Consider the following 20,821-nt stretch of genomic DNA (forward strand, 5'->3'; position numbering starts at 1 on the left):
TTCTGTATTCACGCGCGATGACTTATAGCGTATTTCATGTACATATCCAACTTTGGTGTTTCTACACCGATTTACATGATTCTTTTTTTATTGAATAGGTAATAATGTTAACTTTTTTTAATTAGGGATGAGTGAGAGTCAGAGTAGACAAATATAATCAGAAAGCTCCGAATTGCTAAGCTATTGAAGTTTCACGTGTTATTGTGAGTCAATTTTAAAAGATAGACATAATATGCTGTCTAGGAATTTATTTTTATATAATAATAATAATTTAAGAACATTTGTGTCGTACATGATTTCTATGTAGCTTTAACCATTAAGGCTGCACACGCGACGGAAGCTGAAAAAAAGGAGTAACTTCTCCCGTTTTCTCCATATTTCCCTTCACTGCTCTGCTCATATTGATCGTAGCGTAATAAAAAGTATACTATAACCTGCCCAGGTGTATGAAGAATAATTGTGCCAAATTTCATTAAAATCCGTCGTGTAGTTTTTGTTTCTATAACGAATATACAGACAGACAGACAGACAAAAATTTTAATGATTGCATTTTTGGCATCAGTAGCGATCCCTTATCACCCCTACATAGTTTTTTTTAAATATATTTCATGTACAGAATTGGCCTCTCTACAGATTTATTATAAGTATAGATAATTATGTCGGACCGACCGCTCTCTTCACTTTCCGATTTGGTCGTGGTCGGATGGTTGGCACCAACCGAATCGGAGCGTTTGTAGATGCTTTTATAGTGGACAGGCTATAGAATATAGATCATAACCACAGTCATAACTAACTAGATTCTAGTTTAACCGTGTATTTACATCAAACGAGCGAATGCTCATTCTGACGCAACTATGTCAAATTCTTCAATTTGTAAACAGGCGTGGAGCATTCTATCGTCGTTCTTAGTGCGTTCGAAAACATTCTATGCAATGTTCTATTTCTAATACTGAACAACTCTGAATACGAGTTTTCGTTTACACTAATCATGAAAGATCTTTTAGTGTAAACGACTTAGGTAAACGAAAACTCTTACTCTAGATCTAGCTCTATGTTCGTTAGGATAGGTTTTATCCCGGAAATTCTACGGGAACGGGTTTTTCTCTGAAAACGCGGGCGGAAAGCTAGTCAGACATAAAGAAAAACAAACTGTCACACGTAGAATAAACTATTTAATAGTTTAATAATCGTAGTTCTACAATAATAGGAACGATTATAATAGAGGTGCATATTAGCAAAAAAGCCAAAACAGTTGAAATATATCAGCACTTCAACTTGTTACAGCAAAACAAAACAAAAATTACTTGGTTTTAATTTAATAATTTCGCTTAAAAAATGCATTTGATCTACATCTTGCTAATCATGCTAATTATGTCACATCCTCAAAAATATCTTAGTTGAACCTGTTTCCACCAATGCTAAGCTATTCGATATGCATCGATGAATATGATTAGTAGATATACACGCATCCACAGCAGTAGGTATTGAAAAACGCTGAAACGAGTCACGAGGCAGAATGTGATGAAATCAATATTCCTAGATTTGTCAGAAAGTCGCGGGTTCGAATCCCTCCTTGTGGTGCAATTTTAGTCTATTCTTTAATAATTTATATTTATAAATCATTTGATTGCTATAAAACTAAATATGAAATTCAATAAAATTGTGTCCAAATCTCTCATAATTTTCGAGATCATCGGGAACAGTGAACACAGTCGGGAAGTTTGTAAAATGATTTATTCCTTTTTAGGGTTCCGTACCTCAAAAGGAAAAAAACCGGCCAAGTGCGAGTCGGACTCGCGCACCGAGGGTTCCGTACAAATAAGTTTAAAATTATTAAAAAAATATATATTATGTGATGTAACTAAAAATTTATGGTTTTCGTAATTTTTCCTTTATCTATGCTAAATATAAGACGTTGCTTCGTACCAAATTTCAAGATTCTGAATTCACGGGAAGCACCCTGTAGGTTTTGATTCCCTTGCAAGTGTCGAAAATTTGCGGCATAAACGGCTGTATCTTTTGATTGCGTTGGCTTAAAAGTTTGATTTTTTCACAGCTTCAAGGGACAGTAGACCTGAGCAATTGATATAAATTTCAGCTTCATACCTCCACGCGTTCCTGAGAAAAAGGGTCTTGACAGACGGACGGACGGACAACAAAGTGATCCTATAAGGGTTCCGTTTTTTCCTTTTGAGGTACGGAACCCTAAAAAACGGAACCCTTATAGGATCACTTTGTTGTCCGTCTGTCCGTCCGTCCGTCCGTCTGTCAAGACCCTTTTTCTCAGGAACGCGTAGTGGTATGAAGCTGAAATTTATATCAATTACTCAGGTCTACTGTCCCTTGAAGCTGTGAAAAAATCAAACTTCTAAGCCAACGCAATCAAAAGATACAGCCGTTTATGCCGCAAATTTTCGACACTTGCAAGGGAATCAAAACACTACTACTACAGGGTGCTTCCCGTGAATTCAGAATCTTGAAATTTGGTACGAAGCAACGTCTTATAGTATAGATAAAGGAAAAATTACGAAAACCATAAATTTTTAGTTACATCACATAATATATTTTTTTTAAATAATTTTAAACTTACTACCCATTTCCTCATAAACGCGTAGAGGTATTAAATTGAAATTCATACCAAATACTCAGGTCTATAATACCTTTAAGCTGTAACAAAATCAAACTTCTATGTCAACGCAATCAAAAGAAACAGCAATTTAAGCTGCATATTTTGAAACTCGCAAGTACTCGCAAGGGAATCAAAACCTAAAGGGTACTTCCAGTCGACCTAGAATCTTGAAATTTGGCATGAAGCAACGTTTTATAGCACACATAAAGGAAAAATTCCGAAAACCTTAAATTTTTAGTTACATTACAAAATATATATTTATTTTTTAATAAATATAAACTTATTACTTTTTTCCTCATGAACGCGTAGAGCTATCAAGTTGAAATTCATATCAAATACTTAGATCTAATTGCCTTTAACCCGTGAAAAAAAAAATTGCAGGTTTGTACGGAACCCTCGGTGCGCGAGTCCGACTCGCCCTTGGCCGGTTTTTTCTATACACTTTTCTTCGTTGCGTTGGGATCTTTTTATAGTTATATTTTAATTTTTAACTTCATCATCATCAGTCGCTCAGTTTTTTTTGTCACTCATTTTATTATTCCCCGTTTAATTTATCATTGAGTAAAAAAAAAACAAATTGTGTAGAATTTATCATATCATTATCCTGAGTCTGTGTTCCCCGACGAGTACAATATGGAGGTCTTCAAGAAAAGAGTGAACGGGTTCCTTCTAGGGAAGCGCGCTCCACCTTAGGCCACATCTCAGCTTTCCATCAGGCGAGATCTTGGTCAAGTGCTTCCCTATCATACAATAATAAAAAAAATCTTTCCAAAATCTGGTGGGGAGGGTTGTATAATGGCTGATTCGCAAAGTAATAAAAGTATTTTTACTATATTATAGTTATTTTTTAATAATGGCATTACAATGTGTCTTGTGAACGTGAAAAGGGTCGCGGGATTTTAAAAATTAAAAGTATTTTTTCAAAATTAAATTTTATGTACCTATACCTTAGACCTATAGGTACATATAATTAAGACTAACTTTAAACATAAATACAGCATCGATTTTTCTGACGATTTTTTGAACATAAATTCTGCATAGATTCTCAAAATTCACATAGGTAGATATAATTGGTTGGTCGCAAGATTGAAAATTTTTCGAGTTTTCTATGGTTTTTACGCTATTTGTATTCATTGACAATATTGGAGAGAATTTAATTCTCTACAACTTTTGGCAGCATATTAGCAGACAACACTACACATAAAATAAAAATCAAAAAATATAAGCCATAAGGAAGACTTAGAAAGGGATACACTTAAAGCTCTAGATGACGCTATAAAATGGTTACAACTAAATAATCTCCAGATTAATATGACCAAAACAATTAATATAATTAATTATTGGATTGTATTAACTAATTGAATGTTTTAATTGGTAAAAAAAATTTTGCAACCCATTTAAAATGGCAGTAGGTACGTATATGTGAGAAAAAATATTGAAGATATATCACCTAGGCTGTTGCCTGTTACACGGTTCAGCGTATTTACAAACTATACATAGCCAGAACGCAACCATAGGAAACTGCTCGTGTATACTTTGTAATGCTGTTTTTAAATTTGTTATTACAAAATATACACGAAGTTTGCGTACTGATCGTGTATACTTTGTAACGCGGATGCTTGCTTCTTCGTTCCAAACTATACACGATCAGTACGCAAAATATAACTTAATATACCTACTACTACACCACTTACGCTTGAGCGAAATAATAAATAGGCGTAGGCAATCAAAGACTTGTAAAGCTATATCTATCTACTTTTATTCTTCTTGATTGATTCAGTAAAATATGGAATAAAAATATTATTAGGTGAGCTTAGAAAAATAAATAGGTAACAGATATAAGGGTTACCTATGAGTTAGGTTAGGTTCGTGTTTTTTTAACTACACAAAAATAGCCGTCGCCTCGCAACCGTCTTCTTCTGGACTTATTAGATTCTTACATTTTAGCACTATTGTCAATTGTAAGTCGTGCAGTATAGTCGGGATCGAAGACACAAGCATCCTCGATACAAAAAATATACGATCAGTACGCAACATTACATACACAATACACATGCATTTTAATAATAGATTTCAAAACAGCAATACAATATGTAATATAAGCGCGAGCAATGGAAAGACGCCGCGCTTACTCCGAAACATACACGATTAGTCCGCATGCGTACTGGCGCTGTATATTTTGGAGCGCTATTCTTACTTACTTCACTACAAAGTATACGCGAGTACTTGCGTACTGCTGTTGTATAGATTGGAAGAACTTTGTGAAAAAGTTATTTCCAAACTATACGTGATTAGTTTCACACCGTTGCGTACTGGCCTTGTATAGTTTGGAAAGACGCCACGGTTCAACGACCTTGATGATTCTGTCACTACATTTGAATTTGTTTTTTAACCGCCCCCTATAATAAACATTACATATTTGTACATCGTTGTTGAAGTAAAAGTGACCAAAGATTAATAAAATTATAGTGTATCACATAAATTTTTTACGGCAATCGTACCAAGTTTCCTCAACAAAATTCAATATGTATGAGGTTTTTCGGTTTTGACCATAGTGATCCCCTTAAATTAATATAATTTAGCAAACTTGCGACCATCTAATTAAATATAACTACTTATCTGAATTTTGTGAATAGTTTTGGATGCCAGATTATCTTGATTTTCCGAGATTTGCCTAAAATGACTGCACAATTTTATCTATTATGTAGGTAAAGATAAACTACGATAACATGGCGCGCCCCTCCAAATTACTGTTTCAATGTGTGTAGTGACATCCTTACGAAGGAGTTTGTATGTAGTTGTACGTATTCGTCTTTAGTACTTTACGTCCAGATTTGTTGGTCAACTAATCATAAGTTGCCGAGCGCCCAAGACAACGCACGTGTCGTTTTCATAGAATACGTCAGTGCAGCGCCATTACTAATAATAATGAGCGATTAGAGCGTGACTAGTCGAGCAACAAATCCGTGGATTTGTTTTTGTTTGACGGCCGTCTCATTACGCACACATGCGTTGTGAATCTTGGTGGTGCATTGTAAATACTTTCACAAATACTTTCAAACGTTTTGAATTTTGGAGGGGCGCGCCATGTTATCGTAGTTTATCTCTAGGTACTTTCAAAACGATGTTGCATGGGTCATCTAGTATTTATAATTTTATAAAGGAACTTCGGTGATATTTTTGATGCGCCTAGTTTACCCAAGTGATAATTGTATTATATTATATGTAGGTATAATGTCTGCCTATATTGAATTTTATTTGTCTTTATCTCGTTTGTCTTTCCTCGTTTGTGAGATCGGGCATAGAGGGAATGAGAAGGAACTGGATCACGGTCTACTGCTCTAAAATCATGAAGGAAGGAGTCTACATATATTATTTTATGATTAAATGCAATGGCTAGTTTTCAATTAGTTTATTTCAATAAAACTAAACAAAACAATCATCGACAAGAAATATAACCTCGTGTTCGTAATCAATAATCATAATTTACAATATTGCGGTGCACGCAGTGAGCGCGATAACGTATTTTATAACTCTAATATATAACTTTCTTACGACTAATATAATCGATAAGCCTTTAAATATAACTCCATGCGGAAAGACACCGTCGGGCGGCGTTCAGTAGCGCAGGCAGTGGTCGTGCAGCGCGTGGTGCAGCGGCGCCGCTGCAACCGGCGCGGCGTTCTCCTTGTCGCGCGCGAAGTGCGGCGCCGCGAACTCGCCCAGCGGCGGCGGCTCGTACTCGTCGCCCGACCCGTCCGACGCCTCCAGGTAGCCGAACAGCCGCGCGGCGCCCGCGGCCCGGCCCTCGCGGCGCCGCGCCCCGCCCGCCGCGCTGCCGCCGGCGCCCGGCGCCCCGCCCGCGCCCTGCGCCCCGCCCGCGCCCTGCGCCCCGCCCGCGCCCTGCGCCCCGCCCGCGCCCGCGCCCTGCTGCGCCGGCTGCTGCGGCGCGCTCGGGAACCCGCGGCTCACGCTCGTGGGCACTTTCAGGTTGCGGCTCTCGATATGGCTGGAAACATGATAGAGTGTGAATTCGAATGGTAGACAGAGTGGGGATCACGGTCGAGTTTGGAATTAGGATATTTTCATTAAATATACGTTCGAATACTATACAGATGCAGAATAATAATATACGCGATAAACATTTGTGGCCCAATCCAGATTTGGGCTCTTTAACAACCCAACAAGTTGCTCTATTATTAGATAAAATTATCAAAGGTCCTAGTCCTGCCATGAAAAAGTTCACTATAAATGAAGTCAGAACAGTCATCAAAAACCTAGACTCTAATAAAGCCCCGAGATACGATCTAATAACAAGAAAAATCCTTAAGGAACTTCCAAAGCAAGGCATCAAATTTCAAACATTCCTGTGCAATGCTATCATACAAAGAGGTGCGTTTCCACCTCTATAGAAAGTAGCCCAAGTCATCATGATTGCCAAACTAGGAAATAATCCAGTTGAGGCCGAATCGTACAGACCAGACCTATAATAGTTCTTATCCTTCGAATATTGAGCCCAATTATCTCCGAGAAGAAACTTCTTCCTGATCATCAGTTCGGATTTCGCCAAAGAAACGGGACTATAGAACAGGTAAGTTTCGTTAATATGTACCGATAAGTGGCAGATAGCACATATTAACGAAACTTACGAGCAAAAAAAGTACTGTACCTACTGCTGCCTTCCAAGACATATCCCAAGCCTTCGAAAACGTTTGGCATGATATTAATAATATTATAAATGCGAAAGTTTGTGAGGATGTGTGTGTGTGTGTGTTTACGCAAATATTTAATATTTATAATAAATATTTAAATATAAAATTTCACGCAAATACAACTGAACCGATTACAATGAAATTTTGCACATATATAGAGGGTAACTTGGATTAACACATAGGATAGGTTTTATCCCGGAAATCCCACGGGAACGGAAACTATGCGGGTTTTCCTTTGAAAACTCGGGCGAAGCCGCTGGCGGGAATCTAGTACATAAATAAAAAAAAAACTTTCTTCTATTTGTCTAACATGGACGAAGAATATCTTCACAAAACGCCTGGCAATGAGTCAAAAACTTTTGACGTTCTTAGTCTAGGTTTAATGACGTTCAGAAAATCGTCCCTTTCCATAGACAATAAATTGCTACTATACGCCATAAAGCCATATCATAAAGCCTATATGGATCTTTATCGTATCATAAAGCCTATATGGACATTTATTATGGCCTGCATATGGGGATTACCAACAAAATCTAATATATAGTTCAAAGATTCCAGTCATAAATGCTGAGAATGGTATGTGTCAATCATTTGACACATACCAAGGATTGCACCACGACCTCTGCATCAACTCAGTTAAAGATGAAATATAAGAGAGAACTAAATCATTAAAGAGCGCATTATCCACCACCCAAATCAGCTCGCTGTGAACATGATGAACGTCTAGAAAACCACCAGGAGACTCAAAAGAAGGATTCCTCAGGATTTCTTATATATAAAATTCTCGTGTCACAATGTTAGTCTGCATACTCCTCCGAAACGGGTGGACCGATTCTCATGAAATTTTCTGTGCATATCAGGTAAGTCTGAGAATCGGCCATTCTTCTATTTTTCATATGTACCACGGGTGAAGCCGGGGCGGACCGCTAGTAAAAGAATAAATTAAACACGAATTGAATCACCAATAAACGGAGTCACTGGACGACTTCCGCACAAGTTAAAATTCTTAAAATATCGCTGAATATCCAAATTGATAGATTGCGATGAATAAAAAAAATGTATGCGTGTACTAGAGTACACACGTAAGAAGTGAAACTTCTTTATGACCTTAAAAATGTCACGAGTATGGCGTAACGCAAAAATGTCACGCGTACGGCGTAACGCAAAAATGTCACGCGTACGGCGTAACGCAAAAATGTTACACTAAATTTTTGTCCAACCCCGATAAAGAAGTTTCACTTCAAAAAATCCTATGTGGCAAGGGTTAGTGAAAATTTTGTCGCCGAGAAGTTTTCAACGTGCCCTATCTGCAACGTGGCGATTCAAAGTCGTTAAACGAACGTTCACGACGAATAGGTTGCACTGCAAATAACAAGGTCCGTGCGGGTGGCGGACTGGCATGGCGGGTGCAACAGGCGCTCTACTCACTGCGCGTCGCGGAGGTGCAGCGCCAGCTGGTGCGGGTCGTCGGCGAGGAAGGGGCACTTGGCGCAGGCCTTCTTGTTGTGCACCTTGTGCACGTGCGTGGCGAGCCGCTCGGCGCGCGCCGCCTTGTACTCGCACAGCGCGCACGCGAACGGCTTCAGGTGCGTGTTGAGGTGCCGCTTGAGGCACCAGTTGTCCACGCCCGACCACGCGCAGTAGCAGCACGCGTAGCGCCGCTTGCCCTGCCCGACATATTTTTTTAAATTTATTGTGTAGGAATCGAAGATCTCGAATAGTATCCGCTAAAAAGTAAAGTCCTGCCCGTTTCCACTTTTGTTTTAAACTAAAAGATGAAGACGTACCATACCAAGAAGGTGGACGTACCATACCACTAAATGGCAGGGCCCTATCGGCAAAAGGAAAGTGGCAAGGCAGAAGAAGAGGTGGGTGGACGACATAGAGAACATATAGCAGGCAAAATCTGGATGCGTATGGCCCAAGATAGGGAACTTTGGTACAAGATGGAGGAGGCTTTTACCCATAAGGGGCCACCTAACAAGGAATAGATTTAAAAAAAAAGACGTGTGGCACTCGGGGACTGCCTCGGGGGCTGCTATTGCATAGCATGCCTTCAAGCCACACCTCCGTGTCCGTCGGAGTGGGGAGCGTGAGATTTTTCGTTACGCAATTTCTGGATTCGGTCCCCGCGCTCAAGGCCCGCGATAGAAGCTATGCAATAGCTTAAAAATGTAATATGTACTTATACATATTATGTATTTATTAAGACGTGTAAAGTGGAAATAAATAAAGCTTATTAAAAAATGTAAAGTCCGCAATGTAAAAAGAAAATATTTAAGCTCTTCGATAGCGCGCTTTCCACGATTCGCATGTTAGTCGATAAAGATAATAACAAATGAGCACACGAGGAACTCTTCACCCTCTAGCGCCGTACCTTTCTGCGGACCGGGCTGGGCGCTGCGGCCTTGTGGGGGGCGGAGGGCGCGTCGGATTTGGCGAGCGGGGCGCGCTCCAGCTTGACGGGCGCGGCGCGGCAGTCGGGCGCCGGCGCGGCGGGCAGCGCGGGCAGCGCGGGCAGCGCGGGCAGCGCGGGCAGCGCGGGCAGCGCGGCGGGCAGCGCCGGCAGCGCGGGCAGCGCGCCGTCGCCCAGCGGCTTGCCCGCCGGCCCCGCGCCGCCGCAGTAGTGCGCCGCGGGGCCGCTCGCCACCGCCACGCCCGCGGCCGCGCCCTTCGCGCTCGCGCGCCGAATGCGGTTCAGGTCGTAGGGCTGGTCGCGGTGCATGCGCAGAAAGTGCTTCTTGACGTGGTCGGCGCGGTTGAACTGCTTCTGGCACAGGTAGCAGTGGAAGGGCTTCTCGTCGCGGTGGATGTTCTCGTGGCGCGTGAACAGGTCGCGGCGGTCGGTGGCGTAGGGGCAGGCGCCGCACGCGTAGCGCTTGCCGGCGTCGGGCGCGCTGCCCTCGCCCGGCGACGCCGCCTCGCCGCCCGCGTTGCCGCCGGAAGCATTTGTCGAATTGCGTCTTTCCGTTCTCGCCGCTTCTACCTACGATTTGTAATTTTGTTAGAGACCTATAATATTTTTATATAACAAACAAAAACCAAATATGTTATGAATTATGATCCCACTCGCATAAACGTAGTCAGGTCGAACTGCAAGTCGAGAGGTATAATAATTATAATTAAATCCGAGTCGTAGAGATCTGATTGACCTATATGACAGGTTTACACCTACCTTCAAAAGGCTCAGCTTTTCACATCTAAAGCCTGTAATAATTTAAAAACCATGTAGGTACAGGTATGTTGTGAAAAAAAAATAAACGATTTAATAAAAAATATATATTATGTATTCTTATATGTATATATTTTGTGTATATGTGTGTTTGGTCTTACTTATTGTCATGATCGTTGTCTTTTTAAAATACGAAGCAGAATAAAGTTTATATTACAATTTCCCTATATCCCAGTAAATAAAGTATTTAACCTGGCACTAAATTTCCGATCTAATTTTATTTTATTTTTAGATTAAAGGGTCACTTCCTGACCATATTAAAACAATAATTATCGGTCGGTGATTCTTGGTCGCTCGATCCGCGCTCTCGCTTGCACTTCAAGCCTTACATGGAACGCCTCAGAGCGAGGTAACGCCGCATGAGTCATGTTTTCAAAAAATTATAAGTCAAATGAAATGATTACATCTACAAGAAAAATTGTTTGATGATTTCACTTTCATGATCATGTCAATTGTCAAAGTTTGGTTAATAATGTCTTATCGTCAGACAAAATTGCATTTACTTTAACCAGCCAACCAGCCAAACAGCTGATTCAGGCTAACTCACGCTCACTCACGCTATCTCGCACTCACTCACGCTAACTCAGGATCACTCACGCTAACTCTGGATCACTCACGCTAACTCAGGACCACTCACGCTCACTCAGGCTGACTCACGCTCACTCACGCTAACTCAAGATCACTCACGCTAACTCAGGATCACTCACGCTAACTCAGAACCACTCACACTTACTCAGGCTGACTCACGCTAACTCAGGATCACTCACGCTAACTCAGGACCACTCACGCTCACTCAGGCTGACTCACGCTCACTCACGCTAACTCAGGATCACTCACGCTAACTCAGAACCACTCACGCTAACTCAGAACCACTCACACTCACTCAGGCTAACTCACGCTAACTCAGGCTAACTCACGCTAACTCAGGGTAACTCACGCTCACTCACGCTAACTCAGGATCACTCACGCTAACTCAGGACCACTCACGCTCACTCAGGCTGACTCACGCTCACTCACGCTAACTCAGGATCACTCACGCTAACTCAGGATCACTCACGCTAACTCAGAATCACTCACGCTAACTTAGAACCAATAACGCTCACTCAGGCTGACTCACGCTCACTCAGGATCACTCACGCTAACTCAGAACCACTCACACTCACTCACGCTAACTCAGGATCACTCACGCTCACTCATGCTCACTCACGCTTACTCAGGACCACTCACGCTCACTCAGGCTAACTCACGCTCACTCAGGCTAACTCACGCTCACTCTTGCTCACTCATGCTAACTCACGCTAACTCAGGATCACTCACGTTAACTCAGGATCACTCACGCTAACTCAGAACCACTCACACTCACTCACGCTAACTCAGGATCACTCACGCTCACTCATGCTCACTCACGCTTACTCAGGACCACTCACGCTCACTCAGGCTAACTCACGCTCACTCAGGCTAACTCACGCTCACTCTTGCTAACTCAGGATCACTCACGCTCACTCACGCTAACTCAGGACCACTCACGCTCACTCAGGCTGACTCACGCTCACTCCCGCTAACTCACGCTCACTCAGGCTAACTCACGCTCACTCACGCTAACTCAGGATCACTTACGCTAACTCAGGATCACTCACGCTAACTTAAGCTCACTCACTCTAACTCAGGCTAACTCACGCGAACTAACGCCCACTCACGCCAACTCACGTAAACTCACGCCAAATCACGCCAACTCACACCAGTTACTCTTTCACGCAAATACTACTGAACCGATTACAATGAAATTAAGCACACATATAGAGGGTAACTTGGATTAACACATAGGATAGGTTTTATCCCGGAAATCCTATGGGAACGGGATCGATGCGGGTTTTCCTTTGAAAAAGCGGGCGAAGCCGCGGGCGGAAATCTAGTTAATCTATATATTTGACTATTTTACTCCTGACAACACTGACATTTCTGCTTGATAAGACCGGTAGTGAACGAATTATCTTTTTTATTCAAAGATTTGTTTTCCCATAGAATCAGAAGTCAATATTTTACAAATAATTATTAAAATTAACATAATGAATTTTAAATACATTATGATTTCTGTAACAGTTAGGCCCAGTTTCGCCATTCTCCTTTATTTACAAAGATGTATCACATTCTTAGGTGAACTGAAAACTCAATTGTTTTATTTTCCCATATAGAACAACGTTTATTCCAAAATATGACTTTTTTAAATTTGAATGATATAATCATTTTCACAAAGCAAACAACTAATGACCTTTTGAACCCGATAATTTGATCAGGCTAGTTTTTTTATTTAGTTATTGAACTAGCCAAGAAGTTCTAAAAACTAGCCAAGTCAAATTATGAGGTTCGATAGGTCATTAGTTGTTTGCTTAGTGAAAATAATTCTAAGGTTAATAATAATTAAGTTTCTTGTTTATCTTGGGGTCCTCTTTATATGTACCAAATTTGATTTGTTTAAGTTAAATAGTTTTCGAGTTATAGGTATGGGGGTGAAAAGTGGCTCCAAATGGTTCGTGTAAAATTACACACGGCTGCTGCTCGCCAGTTCTCTTCGCTTGAACTTGGCTAGATTCCTTATATCAAAGTTAAAAAAAATGCTAAAACATACATTTTAGAGTTTATACAACATAATAAAAAGAAGGTTTGTTCAGAGCCCTCGGTGCGCGAGTCCGACTCACACTTGGCCGGCGAAATACATTTTATTGGCTTACAATGTTTCTTAAAATAGTTGTTTTATAAAAAAAAAATGAAAGCATTGTACTTACTCTGCCCATTATATTTTTCTATTTGAAACACCTCTATATTATACTTACTATGATATCAATTGTTGATTTTTTTAATTTTATCAAATGACTATTTGACGAAACACTATAAGCCAATAAAATTTATTTGTTAAACGATAATGATATGAATTAAACAGTATTTCTATTCACTTTCACCTGGTGATTTAGTCAACTGATCTAGTAATTTAATCGCTCAGTTAGATCGATTAATCACAACCCACTATTAGTACCTACACGTCTTAATCTGTATTTTATTATCAACCAATATTCGTCGCTTGTTTAGTTTATTTGTCGTTTACTTAAATTCATACCGCTCGATATTAAAAAGTATCTCGTCGCTGAGGTCGTCACTATTATCAGTCGCTGAGGTTTTTCAGGCGCTCGTTTTATTATTCCCCAAAAATTAAAAAAATAATAATTTGAGGTCAAAGGTAAAAAAAGGTATTTCGAAATTCACGCCGAAACAGTAAATATCATAAGATCACTTCAGAGTGTTTGAGATATGAATCTCAAATTTTAGCATGTTATTATGTTTATGTTTATGATTTTGCATCGTTATAGGTAGGTATGTATCTCAGAAACCGAGTCTCCTAGAAAAAAAATGTAGGTATCAATCAATAAAATATATGGATAATTTTATAATCTACTAGCTTACCACCCGCGGCTTCGCCCGCTTTGTCTAAAACCTAATAAATTATAAACTAAAACCTTCCTCTTGAATCACTCTATCTATTAAAAAAAACCGCATGAAAATCCGTTGCGTAGTTTTAAAGATTTAAGCATACAAAGGGATATAGGGACATAGGGACATAGGGACAGAGAAAGCGACTTTGTTTTATACTATGTAGTGAAGTGATTGATAACAAATTTTAGTGAAACGTGATTTTATGATAAAACTTCGCGTTTCGTTGAAAATCGCGAAAAAGTTCAAATCCCGCCTGGCGATCGATTTTTTTTTCTGTTCTATAAAAATGTCTCTGAATATCAAAGGTCAAATTCAACATAATATTATGTATCAACCGTCGACCTCGAATAATTCATTATCCGAGTAGCGGAGAATGACGGGATATTTAAATATGAATTGTTTTATCACAGAGAAAGACGGAAAAGCGGGGTACCTTGGTCTTGAGGCGCTGCAGGTAGCGCGTGAGGTCGTCGAGCGCGGGGTTGTCGCGCAGCAGGTGGTCGGCGGCGGCCGGGTCGGAGTGGTGGTCGCGCGCCAGGTGCGAGCGCACGGCGCGCGCCCAGCCCGACGCGAAGCCGCAGCCCGCCAGCGGGCACTGGAAGGCGCGCGCCTGCGAGTGCGTGCCGAGCCAGTGCTCCGCCACGCGCGCCAGGAAGCCCACGCACTCGCAGTCCGTGCACTTGAACAGGCGCTGCGCCGGGTTGTAGGCGGCGATGCGCGAGTGCGCCCACGCCAGCGGCTCCTCGGCGGCCGTCCAGCGGTCCTCCGCCGTGGGGTCCGTGCGCGGCGTGAAGTTCGCCTGCCGCAGGACACCCGACACGCGATACAATGCTACGGTCTACGGATCACTGATGACGACGACCGATTCGATGTGTTTCAATTTAGATAAATCTGGCCGTTTAGGCACAAACAAATTGCGTTCTACTTCTTTTTTAACATTGCTAGATTTCATTTATTTTATTCTATTCTAATTTTCATACCGAAAGGAATTTCAACCCTTAATAAAATAAACGAGTTCGGTGTTTCCTCAATACAAACCCTCTTGCCAGTTTTCCTCGATATTCTTAATCATAAAACGGTTTTTTTTACAGAAGAATAGTATGTACCAATCTATATATTTTATTCGCGTAGTCACGGCATCACGTGTGAACGTGTGGACCGATTTCGATAATTCTTTTCTTATTATATTCCTTGAAGTACGAGGATGGTTCTTATGTAGAGAAAAGGTAAATATGTACCACGGGCGAAGCCGGGGCGGACCGCTAGCTATAACATAAAACACCGCCTTTTTTCTTTTTGATTTTACCTTCTAAACGAGCCAAATGCTCAAGATTGCCGGAAGAATCCGCTATCGACCGAGGTAGTGTGGAAATTTGAAAAGTAATGGAAAACGTGTGTGTAGCTAAAGATCAGTATAGAAAGTTGTAGTACCTACTATCTAGATAATATAGGAAATAATATTGTAATACTGTGATAATATTTTATGTCGTGGCCATATCGTAGATTTGCCCACTTCATGAAATGATCGATCATTTCATGAAATGGTTGAATGTCTATTAGCCACATCATGATTCATGATGTGATTTGAGCATATCAATGATAAGAAATCGTTTCTCGATATGGGCAACTAAACGCGCGGCTTTTTCATGAAATGGTCAAAATTATTTGATCATATCGTGAAGTAGTTACAGTAATTATTGGTAGAGGCGCTGTCAGCGCTGTGTTTATGTGTGAAGATGGCGGCCGCTGCAGGCTAAAATTTTATTTCTCCCAGTAAAAAACTTTAATGTCAAAGCAAAGAATTTACGACGAAGAGGTTTGAGTACTATGGGAACTGCGGATATCTTGTATTCAAGAAAAAATGCGCCTAAAATCCTATAACCATTTATATATCCTACTAACTACACTGGTCATCAAAACAATCGACTCACCTTCATTTTGATTGCTATTTATCGATTATTTCACAAATAAGCAGTTTTAGTTTGTTGTTTTTTGTTGTCAGGGTCAGATAACATGTTTGTAATTGTTTATCGTAAATCTTGCTGCACTTGAAGATTCTAAACAAATTTTTATTCAGAAATACTGTAAAGTGTTAATTTGACGGTTTACGGCGGGCGTCTTTCCAATCTACATGTCGTGGCCATATCGTACATTTGCTCATTTCATGAAATGATTGGCCATTTCACGAAATGGTCGCATTTCGTGAAATGTGTTTATGTGATAAGATGGCGGCCGCCGGCCGCCGTTTAAGGGGCCCTGCTCCGAAATGTATGTTTCTAAATCATGGTTTTTGGATAGAAATCATCATATTTAAAATCCTAAAAAAATATATAGCACAGATAAACGTTTGATCTAGTGACTTTTTTGGATAAAAACACAATATTAAACATTTGACTCGATCAAAAAAAAATCAGAAGTAACATCGATTTTAAAAGCATAATCAGTTTTATGAGAATTAGGGGAACGCTATGTTTATGAAAATTTGACATTTCATTTACTAATCAGGTTTTACAGGGAAGTTTTTGGATAGATTTTTAATTTAGCCCTTATTTTTTTCTATATAAAATATAATACGTAAAATGCGACTCGCGCGCACCACGTCAGTGCAGCCAGAGTCCAGCCGGACGTTATCGAGGGAGGACCTGTGCTAGTTTTGCTCCCGACCACGTTGCAGTCGCCGTTCGCGTATTAGAACCGAGCGGCGAGTAAAACGGCGAGCATGTCACGGTATAAATAAATCAGTAGTTTGATTTTGTTAGTTATCCTAGGATTATTGTTGTAAATATAAATTAACTTCTTATTCTATACTATTAAACGAACAATATTTGCATATTAATATATTTGTTTGTAAATACAGTGTGGAAATTTTCGATGGGCCCTGGGTGAAAGTACTAGAAATACTGGAGATAGCAAATTTCCTTTATTTTTAAAAAGAAATAGAACTGCATTCAAAGATTTTCAAAAATTTAGAATACACTAACTTACTTATTGTTATTACATACTTATATTCAATTATTATTTTGCCTTTTTTATTTGTTTTACTTTAAATTATTATTACCAATATTTTCAGAAGAAAATAAATTAATGTATCCAGAACGAGAGTTTCATTTTAAACTTTAAATGTATGTATAAAATAGACCAAAAAATTTTTACGAGAAATTAACAATAAATTATCTTTTATATTGTTTCTATCGATTTGAATAATAAAATAAAATTTGAAAAAGGAATGTTTCTTTTCAGAAAAATTTGCTATCCCTAGTATTTCAAGTACTTTCCATTCAGGGCACATCGAAAATTTCCACACTGTATATATACAAACAAATATACAGGGTGTCCCAAAAAGTAGTGATGAACGGAAGCTGGGAGGTAGAGGACCAAGAGGGCTATCCGAATCACCCCCATGTGTGTTATGCGATTTTTCGCATTTTCGGAGTTATTACATTTTTTTCAATTTTTCATCTATCGCCGAGTACGATGAGATTTTTATTTATGGTGACGTGAATTATTGCGCTAGATGCTTGTTTTTTTTTGTGTGCTAAGCTGAAAGATAGGCCAATTCAGTATGGTAACATTTACTATCGTTAGATCTTCGAATGGAATAAAAAAAAGAATTAAATGCCAAGAAAGATAAAATTACCCAGTATGTTCATAACTTCAAGGGCCCATAAAAAAATAAAATCACATAAAAAAGGTTTTCCATTTGGCTTTTAAAAACTTGCTCTATCGATCAGGTAGCCACCATAAAAATTTCATTTTATTATTCTGAAGGCTTCAATCGAAAAATTGAAATCTAAATGTGGTAAGTGCAAAATTTTTATTAACATGATGATCATTAAAACCAATAAATAGGTGTTTAATTACCAGAATTTTTTTAAATAGCCCCGCTGTTGCTCAGTGCAAGTGCGACATCACCGTAAAAAGTTGTCTTTTAATTGTCTGAATGCTTTTTTATCATTTTTAATGGTTTCTTCTGCTACTATGAATTTCCGGGTTATTTTGTCCAAATTGGGGCATTCTCTCAAGTAGCCGAGGTCTTTTTAGTATCCCCATTGAAAAAAAATCAATGGGGTTTATTCGAGGGACCGTGGAGGCCAGGCTTTAAAGCAGGCGTCACCGGCGCATGCGCAGGCTGCAACGACCAATCCATCTTTCAGGGTATTTTTGCCCTTTAGCCTGGCCTCCACGGTCTCCGGACATAAACCCTATTGAATTTTTTCCGTGGGGATACTACAAAGACGAGAGACTGCCACAATTTGGACGAAATAACCCGGAAATTCATAGTAGCAGAAGAAACCATTAAAAATGATAAAAGAGCATTCAGACATTAAAAAGACAACTTTTTACGGTGATGTCGCACTTGCATTGAGCAACAGCGGGGCTATTTAAAAAAAATTCATTTTTAAACACCTATTTATTGGTTTTAATAATCATCATGTTAATAAAAATTTTGCACTTACCACATTTAGATTTCAATTTTTCGATTGAAGCCTTCAGAATAATAAAATGAAATTTTTAGGGTAGCTACCTGATCGATAGAGCAAGTTTTTAAAAGCCAAATGGAAAACCTTTTTTATGTGATTTTATTTTTTTATGGGCCCTTGAAGTTATGAACATACTGGGTAATTTTATCTTTCATAGCATTTAATTCTTTTTTTTATTCCATTCGAAGATCTAACGATAGTAAATGTTACCATACTGAATTGGCCTATCTTTCAGCTTAGCACACAAAAAAAAACAAGCATCTAGCGCAATAATTCACGTCACCATAAATAAAAATCTCATCGTACTCGGCGATAGATGAAAAATTGAAAAAAAATGTAATAACTCCGAAAATACGAAAAATCGCATAACACACATGGGGGTGATTCGGATAGCCCTCTAAGTCCTCTACCTCCCAGCTTCAGTATATCACTACTTTTTGGGACACCCTGTATAAATATGCAAATATTGCTCGTTTAATGGTATAGGATAAGTAGTAAATTTATATATCAACAACATTCCTACGATAGCAAATAAAATCGAACTACTGATTTATTTATACTGTGGCATAATCACCCGCCTTCATAGGTCACCGGAGTTCATGCCGCGCCGGCTCCTGCGCAACGCGGGCGCGAGCCATCTCAGTGCCTAAAATGCCTAAACTTTCAGTACAAAGGGCTCTTAATAACAATATGAAGAAAGTCATAGCAAAGAATTTACGACGAAGAGGTTCGAGAACTATGAAAATGTGGATATCTTCACTACATAGTATAAAACAAAGTCGCTTTCTCTGTCCCTATTTCCCTATGTCCCTTTGTACGCTTAAATCTTTGAAACTACGCAACGGATTTTGATGCGGTTTTTAATAGATAGAGTGTTTCAAGAGGAAGGTTTATATGTATAATAACATCCATTAAATAGTGGAGAAGTACTGTTATTTTTGAGGTTTCTAATGTGATGTCGTAAAAAATTACATTTTTTCCGCTTACATTGGCAACGCAGGCTGACCCTACGAGTTTTATCAAAATAATGTACTAAGTATTATACACATTGAAAAGGTCTACAGAAAAGTCCGCGATGGTATATGTCTATCTCTTATGGATAACCCACAATAACTTTTTTTTGTCATTTACTTTTTACGACAAATAATGGCTAATTTTCGAAGCGATTTTAACCAATACAGCATTAATCCTTAACCAATTAAATACCTTGAATACATTGTTCATTTAATATAGATCTATATGGCCCTTTACACCGTATGGTTTAAGTGAATATTTTCGAAGATATTACAGATTTAAAAATTGCGGGACGTAGCGTTTGCGGCGGTACCGGCCGGCCGCCCGGCTATAAATTTAATATCCGTGCGAAGCCGGAGCGGGCCGCTAGTATATTATGTATTGAAGAAAAAATGTGTCTTAAATAAAATAATTTAAGACTAATTTTTTCTTTTAGGATATATATATCCTACTATATTATTATAATTGTTTGTTTTTTAGAAGTGTACGGGCTAGCCGTACATCCTGACTCAGCGCTTTACACGATCCTATTTCATTATGGTGACAAGAACATCTTCACCCAGTTGGTCTGCGCTCGCGGCTCGTGTAAAGCGCTCGGGGTGTACGCGCTATATCAATTAATATCATTATCAACTATCAAATATATCAATATATCATATTATCATCATTAGTTTATAGCAATCAACAATAAAGTGATCAAAGGCAATAACTTGTTTTACATCATCAGTAGAAACTATCAAACTATCAATTTATCAGCTAAAGGAGTGTATGGGATATCATACCATATCAATCAGCAGCCCATACATCTCTCTTTTTGGTTCTTCGAGCGAAAAATAAATATCATTTTAATCATCATAAGGACTCTCTTTTTGGTCCTTCGCAGCCTTGGACCTCGCGTGTGGACATATTGTGTGTGTGATCAGTGTTGTGTTAGTGTTCACAAGTGAGGATTAGTATCAAGCAGTGAGTCTTTAAATTTTTTATCATGTCTAACGCCGAAGATTTGCTTCAAAATCAACAACAACTATCAAATACCATCGAAAACATTTATAGTAATTTTAAAAAGGATGGTGCGGATAGGAAAACCTTCGATTATATAAAAAGAAGGTTGGATGTGCTAGATAGACACTGGCACGAATATCAAGAGAATCATAATGCTTTATGTAATATCGAGGTCATACGATCTCATAGTTATTTCGAAAATAATGAGTTCGAGTTAGCTCAAGATAGATATAAATATATCAGGGGAGTAATTTCTAATTATAAT

The 20,821-nt window shown here is 39.2% G+C and overlaps 1 protein-coding gene across 6 annotated transcripts in view; it reads right to left on the reverse strand.

Annotated features, from left to right (window-relative positions):
* Nucleotides 1–6,026: 6,026 nt before the first annotated feature.
* Nucleotides 6,027–20,821, reverse strand: part of chn (zinc finger transcriptional factor charlatan) — a 49,416-nt gene continuing 34,621 nt past the window's right edge. For all 6 annotated transcript variants that reach the window (XM_089697649.1, XM_089697645.1, XM_089697647.1 and 3 more), the window contains 4 exons: nucleotides 14,493–14,858; nucleotides 9,719–10,327; nucleotides 8,770–9,008; nucleotides 6,027–6,638 (listed from right to left, as the gene is read on the reverse strand). In XM_089697649.1, the coding sequence (XP_089553775.1) occupies nucleotides 6,248–6,638; nucleotides 8,770–9,008; nucleotides 9,719–10,327; nucleotides 14,493–14,858 (1,605 nt within the window). In that variant the 3' untranslated portion in view covers nucleotides 6,027–6,247. The remainder of the gene's footprint in view (nucleotides 6,639–8,769; nucleotides 9,009–9,718; nucleotides 10,328–14,492; nucleotides 14,859–20,821) is intronic.

This window comes from Colias philodice, chromosome 7 (genome assembly GCF_061535455.1).
Source record: "Colias philodice isolate Cphi_HAF_F1 chromosome 7, ilColPhil1 Martin Lab GWU primary, whole genome shotgun sequence".
NCBI classification, from domain to species: domain Eukaryota; kingdom Metazoa; phylum Arthropoda; class Insecta; order Lepidoptera; family Pieridae; genus Colias; species Colias philodice.